A 14,217-nucleotide genomic window follows, 5' to 3' on the forward strand; every position below is an offset into this window, starting at 1 on the left:
ATGTATTAAATATACCAGTAATAACTTTGTAATAGTTTATCAATTGTTTGTTGCTATAAGCAAAATTGATATGCAATATCATTTGTTGCTATATGCAAAATTAAATATATTATATATACTTTTGTGCTCACAAAGTGTAACATCAGTTTACACACCTCTAGGCAACACGCTGCCCATTCTTTAATTGGAGATAATTCCACTGAATTCCAGGTGGTATCCTTCATAAATAAAATGACAAATCCAGGGCAGAAAGTCAGAGCTTCCGCTGATAACTTGGGGAGCAAATCAAAACACCACAGGAAAACTAGACACTAGATCTGTAATGTAACTGTATATTTATTTCTTTTTAAACAACACTCCTTAAATGTATTGCAATTCAATATACAAATGTGTTTTCACAGAATTATAATCCACTAAATAGCACAGAAAATAACCCAGCTCTTTTGTTGTTGTTGACTTGGGTAGATGCGTGTATATCTGGGGGCATCCATCACACCATCACACCTTTAAACATGTAAGGAATGGTTCCTCCCAAACTTCTCCCAAGACAACTGAATGCTATAAATGCCCTAAATCTTGATTTTCCCCGCTGATCTTTCCTCTTAGATAGATCTATCAATATGAAAGACACTTTTTTTCCCCAACAAGGAAGAATGTCTGTCCCCAAATAGCTGCGAACAACTATAACTCACCGTTCCCTTTCCATAACCCAACCTACCTCTCCGAAGCGAGATAACTTGGCAATATGACTGTATTCCTTGCTCTCAACTAGTATGGAACCCACCGCAGCTCTGTGACTTTCATGGCTCTGTCTCCTGCCTGCAGTGCCCAGCACTGAGTAAAAAGCTGTCGGGCCAGCCGATTATCTAAGCTCTGTGCAGACCAACCTGTGCTTTCTCATCTGGAGTAGGAGTTTGATTCCTCTGTAATCAAGGCTAAGGATGCCAGATTTCCTTGCTCTTGTTTTAAAGACACTTCAATACTGATATGTGATATCCTGTCACCCGTTCTTGCTTCTCTTCTAGTCGAGATCCCACTGTTCACTGACCCTCACTAGAAATGGGAAGAACCCTTTAAGCATTCACACAATAGATATGAAATTGCACCAGTTTTTGAATTTGCATATATTTACACAGGGTGGAATGTTTTCCCATATTCTTTTTAAAGGAGCATATAGCAACATGTTCACATAAGACCAAATACTTTTAATATATTTATAACTGTTTTTATAAAGCTTTGAAAAACCTCACAATAGCACATGGTTTTACTTTAATGCTTTACGGTACTATCTCTTTAAAATCACAATCAGCACTTTTAAGTTATAGTTGATCCAGCAAACAAGAGACAAAAAAAATTACAAGAGTAAAGAATGGACTGATACATCCTTTTATCTTATTTTTTTTAAACTAATGCATAAGTGCAGAATAAGATAAGATACTCTAGTTTAAATATCTTGTTTACAATATACATTTTTGTTCTAATAATGCAACAGTAAATCCCATGCTTCACATAGAAAAGCAACCCGCAACATTAAGAAAAAATGTACAATTTATGAAACAAAGTAAATAAATATTAGTATTACAGAATCAGAGCTGTACATAAAAGCTGTTCAGTTTTTAATCATATAAAAATATTTTAGTGCAACCTCACATATATATTGATGCTTTTTTTGTTTTTTGCTTTACATCATTTAGGTCAAAGTGTCCCAAAAAGGAAAGAAATTACATTTATTACAAAGCAGATACACAAATTCTAAAATATGTACAAATTACTGCTAAAAAATGCTTATAAGAATATAAGCAAAAGTAAAGAAAAGGCACAAACACCTGTACAGGTTAAAAGTACCAGACCCAATAAGAATTTTGAAATTTCATTTTGGTCAGGCTCATGATGACTTGTAGTTTTACTCAATTCTTTTGATACAACAAAAGTATATATAATGGCAAACTACTGTAACTTAGAACCGGCATGCTATAAATTCAAATACTTCCTTCTATCACTGGGGAAGGGGCGTGGGGAGTCAACAAGTTTTCACACCTCAGAGATTACTGTGGTTTGCTTTTTTCAGAGGGCGACTCTCTCCTTTCCTGTGTGCTTGAATCTTTCCTACTTGGGTAGACTGATGGTCTGACCTCCACACTGCTTTTGCTGTAAAAGGGGGAATGAGATACTACAGTCTGCTGTGATGTACCAAAAAGGTCCTTTTCACCGCTGTGCAAGTCAGGGCTGGTGGCTGAGGCACAGATCTGGCCTGGCTCAGAGCCACTAAAGTGTTCCATGCTAAAATGTGCACTTTCCAAGGGTTTCCGGAAGGGCTCGGAATCCCTTTCTGTTTGCTCCGTCCCATGGAGGATTTCCTCGGTGGCAATGCGGAGAGAGGCTATGGCTTTTGTACAAGTCTGTATATTTTCTTCCTGCTCCCTCTCCATGACTCCCCCTTCCTCCAAAGTGCTCTTTTTCATCAACAGTAACTCGGAAGTCGATGTGCTGCCTTGAGCCATCGTATGCAAAGAGGGAGGGCGGGCACGATTCTCCTGAAACTTTGGAGGAGTGCAAGATTCCCACTGCTTCTCCTCAAAACTTTCTTTGGAGAGAGACCAGATAGACGGAGTGTGTAAACCAGACAGGGCGGCAGGTAGCGAATGGACGATTTGGATGCCCCCGATGGGCATCATGGGGATAGGCGCGCGAAGTTGCTGCTGGGAGTGTAGTGGAAGATGACTGAAGACGTAGTCGGTAGGACCCTCAGGAAACAGGTTAGGGATGTGATGCTCCAGAATGCCTTTTTCTCCAGGCAAGTTGAAATATGGTGGCTCCAACAATCCTGCTCTTGAATTCTGCAAACAGACCAAAAAAAAAAAAAAAAGATCAGGAACAGCTTCTGGGTTTGGAAAGGGAAAGTGCCCCCTTCGTGTTCATAGCTTGGCAAAACACTCATTCCCTACAGCACTTTGATTATCCTAGCCAACTATAAAGGTAAACATTCTCCTCGCACATATGTGCTAGTCGTTCCCGACTCTAGGGGGCGGTGCTCATCTCCATTTCAAAGCCAAAGAGCCAGCGCTGTCCAAAGACGTCTCCGTGGTCATGTTGAACTTTAACCCTTTTTCTTATGTCTAATAGGGGGTCTCTCTCTCTCTCTCTCTCTCTCTCTCTCCTTTCTTTCTCCTCTATTTACCCTTCCATCTACTAATTCCTCCCACCCTTTCCAATGCTACTCTACTTTATCTCTTACCCCATTTCCATCCTAGCTACTTTCTCTTTCGTTTTGGATGCTTCTGCGGGAAGGAGGGTTCGGGAAAGTATCTTTGAACAAGTATATACACAAACGTTTGTTACAGGTGTCACAGCACACATTTTGGGGAGGTGGCAGGATTGTCTGCAGCTACAGTTGGCAACCCAAATATGAAAAGCAGTATATTCTCATAATTTTTGTCTGTTTTAATTTATTTCCTGTCCACTTTTGTGGGGGAAGGTACTTTTGAATTTAGGTTTAGATATAAAAAAATTTCTAGGTACTCAGTGGCTAAGATGCTGAGCTTGTCGATCAGAAAGGTCAGCAGTTCAGTGGTTCGAATCCCTAGCGCCGTGTAACAGAGTGAGCTCCCGTTACTTGTCCCAGCTTCTGCCAACCTAGCAGTTTGAAAGCACGTAAAAATGCAAGTAGAAAAATAGGGATCACTTTGGTGGGAAGGCAACAGCGTTCTGTGCGCCTTTGGCATTTAGTCATGCCGGCCACGGAGACTTCTTCAGACAGCACGGGCTCTTTGGCTTTGAAACGGAGATGAGTTCCCCCTCCCTTAGAGTTGGGAACAACTAGCACATATGTGCGAGGGGAACCTTTACCTTTATGAATACTTTTTAAAAACTAAGGATGCTTGTGCTAAAAATACATGCTGACTGGCATGAAACTGCACAGAGCAATTATTCATACATCTAATCATTTTTATCTAAAAAACACAGCTGATTTCAGATAGTTTTTTAAATGCAATACAATTACTCATGTCAGTATTTGAACTTACTGTTTCTATCTAATACATTCTAATTTCCGGACAGTTAACCACTGTTGTTATAACATTTGGAGAATTGCTACAGAGAAGACATTAATGAAATGAAATATCTCTGATATATAATAGGTGGCACCAAGCAAAAAATGGAGACAGTGTGGATCAGACACCACTAGATTTACCTCTGACACAATGTGTAAATTATTCTTAAGAAGCATATTTGAAAACCTACACACTATTTTCTAAATCTTCAGCTGGCCATATAAAGATATTATTTCCATATGTATTCCATCTCTATATTAAATCCAAATCTCTTCTGGCCAGTCAAAGCATCCTAGGGGACATGTGGTTGGATCCAAGCAACGGTAAATTCATCTTTCAGGAAATAAATTATCCTGCTCTTAAGGAAGGGGTGGTTTATCACCTCTTCAAGAAACCATCACCAGATCTCTATACATTTCTTCCTTTTTAGGGAAGGTTGTTGAAAAGGAGATTGGTTTGCACCTCCGGAGGGACTGGAGAAAACATATTATCTAGACCAGGTTGTCAAACTTGTGTCGTCTCGATGGCGTCATGTGACATATTGTGACTTCCCTCCCGTTGCTAAAACAGGCATGGGTGTGGCCAGAGTGTGACGCATCAGGCCCGTGGGCCGCGAGTTTGACAGCCATGATATAGAGGCTTTTCTGTTGGGTTTTAGACTAGAGTATTAAGACTGCACCTATATCATTTGCTGATTATTTTTGGTGGGATCAGAATAGAGCTGGTGCATCTATTCTGGCCCTCCGTAAACTCTCATCATTTTTTGATGCCATGTTTCTGGACTAGCTTAGGTGTGGGAGAGAGGAACACGAAGTTGAAATAGTTCTGTTCGCTCCTCTATGGGCTGCTAGAGTTTATATCGGAGGGCGGAATTCCAGCTTATTTGCTTTACGGGGTTCCTTGAGGCTCTATTGTCTCCCCATGTTATTGATACTCACTAACTCTCTGTGGTTCTTGTCAGAGATTTCCACAATAAGATTACCTACATGACACATTTGGGATCCCAGGTTGCTTCATTTCTATTATACAGTTTTCATCCATGTAAAGAAGAAAGTTCTTCATTTAAACAAATAGAACAATAAGATCCAACTGTACATGAATGAAAAGATAGCAGTGTAAATAAAACTTTCCATCAAAGCTTCCAAAAAGCCGTACAGTTACTAGCAGATAAGGAAGGATCTGGGACATGGGACAGGAAACTGCAGCAACAGAGAAGAAGCAAATAAAAAATGAACAACCTGGGCAAAAAGTATTGTTTATGGGCCGCATGTCTCTCTGATTAACATCAAGATACAAGGATTTGTCTGTCGACCAAAACCAATATCCTAGCAATTAAGCCAATCCTGAGAGTCCAGTTTCCATTAACTCAGAATCCAACTGACATAACAGAAGAAAAAATGTTTTTTAAACATTTTTATTTTATAGATAACCATTTTAGGTGGCCTGTTTCCACATTATTTTCAACTTACCGAATGTCCCAGAGATAGTGATTCCGATTGCATATATTGGCCCAAGGGCAACGATGGGTTATGGTATAAGCCTCTTCGGGGTGATGCTGCTCTAATTGAGGCCATATATCGCCTTTCTCTTCGTGGAGACATTTCTCTTCGAGAAGATGCATCCTTTCCAGGAGACACCGGCCTCCGTGGCGACAGATGCCTTCTTGGGGAGACATCTCTGCGTGGTGATAATTCTCTTCTTAGGACAGCTTCCTTTCTTGGTGAAATATGTCTGATGGGTGAAATCTCTCTTCTTGGTGATAGATGCCTTCTAGGTGACAGATCTCCTTTGGGTATTAAATATCTCTTTGGTGAGTTATCTCTGTATGGTGAGGAATCATACCCAGGGGATGACTGTTGGCTGGATGATGAAAGATCTCTAGGAGATGAGTTGGACTCCAAGGAAATCATATAATCTTCATCCATGCAGCTAGGTATATCAAGTCTGTCTTTGTCAGGTTCTGAATCTGTACTTTTATTCTGGAAAAACCTTTGATATTCTGTCATTGGTGAATCATCACAAGAATCACTTGTTGATAAGAGGTGAGTAACCTGAATGCTAGGTAAAGTGACCAAATAACTTATTAAGGAGGAATGTCCTACAGCACTCTCAGGAGAGCCCCCATAAGATGTGGTAGCAGTATTCACAGATAATGATGAAAATCGAGGTGGCTGGGGACTAGTGCTTCGAGATCTCGTCTTGGGCGTGGAGTCTCCGAGAGCATCATCAAAATCATCCTCATCTTCATCATCCTCATCATTGTCTTCTCCATCTTCTCCATCAGACTCCTCAGCATCAGAGAACTGATGTTCAGCTGATATGCCAGTCATGTTCTTCTCAATTTCTTGGTGGTTATCTTCCATATTTTCTGAAATAAATGTAACAAATCAATGCGTCATATGCAGGGACACAAAACTGAATTTGACTGCAGATCTTTTTTGCTTATAAAGGTATTGATTGTGCCTAAAGCTCCCGCTACAATATGACACAAAGAGATGCTTTTCAGTAATACATGGGTAAAAGTCTACTTTGGATGTTTTTCTGCACCATCAAATGCATAACCCTTTTTAATTTCTACGCCTCTCTGAAACTATTTGCAAAATTGTATAAATGCAGAGTACAACCAGGATTTCATTACATTTGATCATTTATATGACCCTCAAATACTTGATTAATAACTATATACCCGCTTCAAGGGATTAAATTGATTCCCCAATTATATCTATGCAGAGTTGTACAAGTGTAGCTATCCAGTAATATGCTTTCAAAAAGTGTACTATAACACTAAGTTACGCCTAAGCGAATATTTTTCTCCCGCTAAAGAAACTCAAGAGCTGAGATGCTCAGATAACTTATGTAAAGTGAGGCAAACTTTAATAGCAATGTGCGGTGCCAAAAAAATTCACACCATTTTGAAATATGTCAGCCTCTAAGAATATTGTGTGCTAGAAAAGTTGTAGACCTGAGTGGGTTGGGATAAGAGTGAGATGAGAGAAGACAGAAAGATAACCTTTAAGTTCTATAAGCTTCAAACCAATAAGCCAACATTATTTTCGATGCTTTAATGCTGATAAGAGGAAAACCTAAAATTCTTAACAATCATATACCTGCTTCTTCAGTTTCTGTCTCATCCACTGATGTCATTGATACCCCCAGTTCTAGGCATTTTTTCATGTGCGCTTTTGACTTCATATGCTTTGTCAGATTCCCTGTGGAAAACACAAAGATAAACCAGACAAGTTGGCATCAGTTTACAATTCATACTGACTCTTATGAAGAGAGGTTTCCCATCTTTTCCTAGAAATAGAATTAGTGAACTGGACAGAGAGAGAGAAAACATATTCAATTTATATAAATGTCATTTCAGCAAGAATGTTTTCATAGAAGTGCATGTGTTTCTTCGTCTCTCCTTTCTTAACAGCCAAGCTGTAATATTCAGGAGTAAAAGGTAAAGGTTCCCCTTACACATATGTGCTAGTTGTTCCCAACTCTAGGGGTCGGTGCTCATCTCCGTTTCAAAGCCGAAGAGCCAGCACTGTCCGCAGATGACCCCGTGGTCATGTGGCCGGCATGACTAAATGCCAAAGGCACACGGAATGCTGTTACCTTCCCACCAAAGCTGGTTCCTATTTTTCTACTTGCATTTTTACATGCTTTCGAACTACTAGCTTGGCAGCAGCTGGGACAAATAATGGGAACTCACTCCATTACACAGCGCTAGGGATTCAAACCACCAAACTGCCGAACTTTCTGATCAACAAGCTCAGCGTCTTAGCCACTGAGCCACTGCTTTCCTATAATATTCAAATATATTAAAAATAATCTGAATTTTATTTTTATTCCCCTATTTTTATTGTTAATAATGCCACCAAATGCTGGAAAAGGATAGGCATTTCAATTGTCTGAATGGAACAGTGAAGCTAATTAAGGCTGTCACTGAAAGGGGAAAAAATGGAAGATGTCAGGCCAATTCTACCATCTGATATAATTATTCTTCCTCCCACCTTGAAAAGAGGAGGAAACAAATGATTAATCTAGGACTGACCAGGTGTGCATGCTTGGATTATCATATAATGTGGTCTCAGGTAGTATATTTAATGGGTGAAAAAAGAGTTCTGCCACCACAGCTCCTCAACAAGGCAAGGAAAACCTCTTGCACGTTTGCTTCTCCATTATCTCTATATCAACCGTTAGGGGAGAAGAAGGGAAGTATTAAATGTGGGCTTCAAAGGATACTCCAGATTCCTACAATTGAAGTTTACACCAGCATCGTCTCTCCCTAAAATTGTCAAGAATCTACAGCACTCCCGTCACTGTTATAACTATAACTGTTATAACCTTGTAGGAGAGTATTTTTAGAAAGAAATGACTGTACTATAAAATAATTAGTCAAAGGAGAAAAAAAGAAACATTTGCTGCTGTGACATCTGACCCAGAATGCATTAAACAAGGAGGACATAAATACTTGGCAGAAACTTCACAAGGTGTTTTCCCATTTGCAAGCCTCTGTTATTACTTGATTGTAAGCCACCCAAAGTCAGGAAAGTGAGACAAGCAGCTATACAAACTGAATAATAAATAAAGAAATACTATAACTATAGCCAGAATTGTTTGACATCTTTGAGGCTAACACAGGTATTATTGTCTAATCTTGTGAATTGCTTTATTTATTAAATGTATCGAAAGTCTCTCAGAGTTTATAATTAGACATATTAAAACTAGATGTATTTATTTATTGTCTATTTATTAAACAAATTTATATATTTGCCCAACTTACACATAGCTGACTCTGGGCAGCTTGCAAGGTTAAAACATCCACCATATAATAAAAACCATTAAGAAAGAAAAATCACCCTTCATCCCCACCCTCAGGGCTGCGTTGTCTCAATCTCCTTTTGAGTTTCCCAGGCCTGCTGACCAAACCACATTTTTAGGGCCTTTTGGAAGAGCAACAGATGAGAGTCAACCTTACCTCAGGAAAATAAAGTTCCATAAAGAAGGACTATTTACTGAAAAGGCCTTTTTTTTTGTGGTTCCACCAAATAGGTCTCCTTAATCTGGATAGATATAATAGGGCAGTTCTTCAAATAGCCTGGGCCCAAAACCTATAAGGCTTTAAAGCTGATAACTATATGGCTCAAGAAAATCCAGCAGCCAAAAAGCCTATTTTAAGAAGGGTATTTGTAGGGCCTACCAAAGAGGTTATGCTCCTGAATGAAGCAAGGAATTAATTCCATAGAACTGGGATAATCCAAGAGCAGGTTCAATGATGAATCACTATGGGACAAGCCAATTAGGATGTGGAGGATTTTAGAGAAATTCAGTTCTACTTCCTTACGCACAAGTACATGAAAACTTACTCCAGAATAAATTTGCAAGTTCTTGAGGTGCAACTAGACTAACTTTTACAACAGGCTGCAAGTTTTTACTGCAATATAATTAACTATCAGATACATTTAAAAAAATGAGTTCATAAATAATTCTGTTAATTGTGTTATCCTCCCTACAGATATTTGCTGATTCCTCACGCTATTTAGTCTCAATGTAACACTTAAAGCATGAGAAATTATCAGCTTTTACAGGAGATATTGCAGCCTGATGACCTCCAGATGTGTTGGATTATAATTCCCTAGTATCTCAGCACATCTGAGATACACCAGATGTGTACGTATATACCAACCCTGGAAAGGTTGACCTATAATATTAAATGCTGCTGAGAGGTTGAACTGTGCATTAATACTGAAAAATTAAGCAGATGTCTCCTCCTCTGTACATGAGCCACTGTGGTGCAGTGGTTAGAGTGCAGTACTACAGGCTACTTCTGCTGCCTGCTGGCTGCCTGCAATTTGGCAGTTCAAATCTCACCAGGCTCAAGGTTGACTCAGCCTTCCATCCTTCTGAGGTAGGTAAAATGGGGACCCAGATTGTTGGGGCAATATGCTGACTCTGTAAAACCGCTTAGAGAGGGCTGTAAAGCACTGTAAAGAGGTATATGTCTAAAGGGCTATTGCTTTATACAGAGAGTAGATATTTCCCCACTGTCATTAGGAGCAGGAGTAAACCCCCAGTGGCTCTAGCATTATAAATTAGGCAATTGGCATTATTTCCTTTAAAAAGGGAGAGATTGATTAAAGACACAGTTCTGGCAACTGCGTCCATCACTCGATAGATTTTTGCAGAGATGCTAAAGGGAAGCTGCTTCTCCTCCCCTGTGGCAATGAGTACCTATGTACATGTGCTAGTAGATCTCCATCCATAATTCATGTCAGCATGGAGGGAGGAGTCCACCCGGAGTCTGTGGAATGGTGCATTATTAATAATTGTGAAACTGACCCATCATAAAGGTAGCTTAGGAATTCTCCACAGCTAATGTTCCATTTCTGCAATGTGCTGCTGAAAATGTACAACCCCCTCGATGCAACTGATATTTGCACCACAACATTTTCAGCAGAAAAGTAATAATTGCCAAGGTAATTTTATGCCCATTCCATTTCCTCTGCAGACAGATAGACTGGGTTGAAGTCTGCATTTCTTAATGCAGTTACGTAGAGTGGCTTTCTCCCTGGCAAACACATCAAACCTCGGATCTCTTACTCAAACAGGAGCGGTGCATTTCATGAAGCCTCATTTTCAGAAATAAAAGATGACAACTTTTGCTGGGCTCCTGAGATCAGCCCGGCTGGCACGGAGGAATCTGGCCGAGCCCTTCAGAGAAATAAAAGCTCCCTTGGTTCAAGAAAACCTCTTACACTTCGAAGGATGGAAGTCAGACTAACAGGAGGAGATTTTGTCATCAGCCCAGCAAATAAATAAATAAATACAATGAAACTGATCAGGTACCTTTTGTTTTGAAGGCAAAATTACACAGCTTGCATATATAAGGACGTACATCAGTGTGAGTCCGGATATGCTTTTTCAGCATGCTGGGTTTCTTGCAACGGATTCCACATTCTTCACAAATATACTTTCCCCGTCCACGTCCCCTGACATACACGTAATCCTCATTTGATTTATATCTGTAAAAAGGAAGTCAGAATGAAATAGGAAACACCGACGCAGCCATTTTTATTCGCAAAGATTGTATTTGGTTGAAGTATTACAAAATGTTACTTTTCAAGGCAAAAATATGGCTTAACAACTTACTACAAAGGTTCAGGCACTCCGTCAAATAAGAAAAAAAGGAGTTGTCTCGTGTAATGGTTAAGGCAGCAGGCTAGAAACGAGGTGATTATGAGATCTAGTTCTTTCTGAAGTTCAGGTGATTTTGGGACACTCTGTCTTAGCCCTAGGAAGAAGACAATGGCAACCACTTCCATAAATAATGTGAAGAAACCTGCAGGAACTAATCCAGGAAGTTGCCAGGAGTTAACAATGACTCAAAGATATGTATGCACAAGTATAGAGAGTTATGTCTGAACCGGAAAACCTATTTAAAGGAAGGTGGTCAATGAATTTTCTCCTCTCCTACTTTTTTTTTTTTTTTTGAAGTCTTCTTAAAAGCTAGCAATCTTGTCAATATTTTTAGGCTCAGGTCCAACTATAAAATTATTTTTTCCATAGGAAATTCTAGACCAGGGGTATCAAACTGGCGGCCGGCGGGCCAGATGCATCATGTGCAGGCCACGCCCACTCCAGCTCCGTGAAGGGGAAAACACCGCGAAACGTCACGTGACAGCAACGTGTTGCAGAAAGTTTGACACCATGTTCTAGAATCTAGATAGTTTCTATGTATTTGTGCATTTGCAGAGGAGGACTATGAGGAAATCTGTGTTGCATTCATGTTTTTATTCAGAAGCATTTGATGTAACAGACAGCACTGTTCCTTGCAAAAAAAAGAGATCATGCAGTCCACTGAAGGCTATCTTCCCTCTCCATACACACAAAACCAAGCGAATTCTTTTTTTTTTTTAAACAACGTTTTATTGGTTTTTTAAAAATTTTACAAGGAAAAAGGTAATGGGTAAATACAAATTTTGACGGTTGCAATGTGTGGTAGATGTCCCCTCCCTCCATACTCAAAGTATACATTTGCAAAAAATTTCATTACTAAGTAGTTACATATAGTCAGCATATAAATTCAATTAATACGTTCGGTCAACTTATGTCAAGCAAGTTTTCTTATTCATTTTTGTGATCTGGTTTTTCTCGGTGTCGCCCCATCTCCCCCGCTGGCAGGGCTCGGGCCCCTCCCGTGTCCTGTGCATCTGGTGTAGAGTCATCTGGTTTTTCTAAGAGTGCTTTGGTTTTGTCCATAAAAGCCTGTGCCTCTATGGGTGTATTAATTCTAACTCTTGTGTCCTCCCAGAATACTAGCATCCCTTCAGGCATCTGCCATCTGAACCACACCCCCTTCTGGTATAATTTCTTCGCTAACTGCGAGTAGCTTTTTCTTTTTTCCCTCACTTTCTTGGGGATCTGTTTCAGAATGGTTATATGCCTGTCCTGGTATTTCAATTCTTGCCCCCTTTGTGCACTCAGAATCTCATCTCTTGTACTTTTTCTGAGAAATTTGATGTGTACCTCCCTGGGTACGTTATGTGTTCTAGCATATGCTGAGTTCACTCTGTAAACCAGGTCCATTTCCCACCCCATCTGTTGTTTCTCTCTGTGAATGTATTCAGCCAAGATACTTGTCATAATGTCCCTTATGTCTTCATCATCTGCTTCTACCACATTTTGAAATCTAAGATAAAAGGACATTCTCTCAAATTCTATTTTCATCTGCTGGGTATCAAGTTCTTTGTTCCCCTTCTGCATCCCTTCCATCCCCTCCCTCATCTCAGCCATCCCACCCTCCAAAAGATCCAGTCTCTGTGAGTTTTTATTAATTTGAACCTGGTTCTCTTTAATTTCTTCTTTCGTCTCTTTTAATTGTTTTTTTTTATTTCCTCTTGCCCCTGTAAAATTTGTTGAAACATTTGTTGAAACTCAGTCTCTGTAGATTTAGGTTGCATCAAAGCTGTTATCATTGATTGTGTACTAGGACTGGACGTTGCAGATGTCGGTGCAGAGGCAGCAAAGCCAGGTTTTCCAGGAGGTGGTTTTTTAGGAGCCATTGTTTGTAGAGTGAGAAGATCAGTCAGTGCAGAGATTGGTCAGTCAGAAGGATGAAACAGCCAGGAGAGTCCAGGAGACAGAAGGTCCAGGTAGAAGAGCATTTTTTAAATCACCCAGGCAGTAGAGTAACGTTTTTCAGACCAGGGAGTTCAAAAGGCAAGAATCAACAAGAGATTTGTCTGAGTAGCATGGAGACAAAGACCGGAAGCCTGAAGTTTTAAAGGTGGAGTCAGGTTTCAGAGCTCATAAAGACAACGGAAGTGTGCCATCTTGCCCTGCCAGCTTCGGGTTTGGAGGCATAACAAAGTTTTCAAAGTTCCCAAAAGCCTTCCAGATCATCCTTCCATTGTGGTTTTAAATTCAAAAATTCGCCGTTACTAGGAGCGTGGCATCCTTAGTTGGCTCTCCCCCCTCCTCCTTCCCTTGGGGCTGAGAGCGAAATTGTTTCCAGCCACCTGTCCGAGGGGTGGGGGGGAAACCAAGCGAATTCTTTCATATGTTAGTATTGTGTTGATTATGACCACATATTTGACAAATGTTCATTATATGCATCTTCTTAAAGAGATAGACCTTTGCCCAGTGACTCTTTTTGATTGCTGAGCCAGAACTGTTGCACAGATACAAAATGTGTTTATGTGTGCAAATGTGAACTGCCTAAATGAAATTGTTTTGTTTTTTCAATGCATATTTAAAGACATGAAATTTAAAACTTCCAGCATTTCCAAATCAGAAAGTGAGCCGCAGCTATTTTAACAGACCCTCACACAGCACAAGTCCAATGGTGGGTTCCTACCAGTTCGGACCGGTTCAGCCGAACCGGTAGTGGTTTGGCGGCCTGGGTCACTGGAACAAGCACGACCCAGGCCTGCCATGCCCCCAAACCGGTTCTCCAGGCAGCACCATAGGCACTACCATCTTGTTTTTTGCTTCTGCTCATAGCAATTTTTACTGCACTGTGCATACATGCACAGCACGCATCAAGGACACATGGCGCACCCACGAGCAAACTGGCAGTAGTGACTGCCGGAACCCACCCCTGCACAAGACCTCTCTCAATCACATATATCCTCCCTCTCAAAATTCCAAAGGGAGCATTCTCCTACAGATCAGC

The 14,217-nt window shown here is 40.3% G+C and overlaps 1 protein-coding gene across 5 annotated transcripts in view; it reads right to left on the minus strand.

Moving 5' to 3' along the window:
• Positions 1–318: 318 nt before the first annotated feature.
• Positions 319–14,217, minus strand: part of HIVEP2 (HIVEP zinc finger 2) — a 159,099-nt gene continuing 145,200 nt past the window's right edge. For all 5 annotated transcript variants that reach the window (XM_081942641.1, XM_081942639.1, XM_081942640.1 and 2 more), the window contains 4 exons: positions 10,890–11,065; positions 7,157–7,258; positions 5,519–6,417; positions 319–2,837 (listed from right to left, as the gene is read on the minus strand). In XM_081942641.1, coding sequence (XP_081798767.1) covers positions 2,046–2,837; positions 5,519–6,417; positions 7,157–7,258; positions 10,890–11,065 — 1,969 coding nt within the window. In that variant the 3' untranslated portion in view covers positions 319–2,045. The remainder of the gene's footprint in view (positions 2,838–5,518; positions 6,418–7,156; positions 7,259–10,889; positions 11,066–14,217) is intronic.

This window comes from Natrix helvetica (genome assembly GCF_964273705.1).
Source record: "Natrix helvetica genome assembly, chromosome: 2".
Lineage (NCBI taxonomy): Eukaryota > Metazoa > Chordata > Lepidosauria > Squamata > Natricidae > Natrix > Natrix helvetica.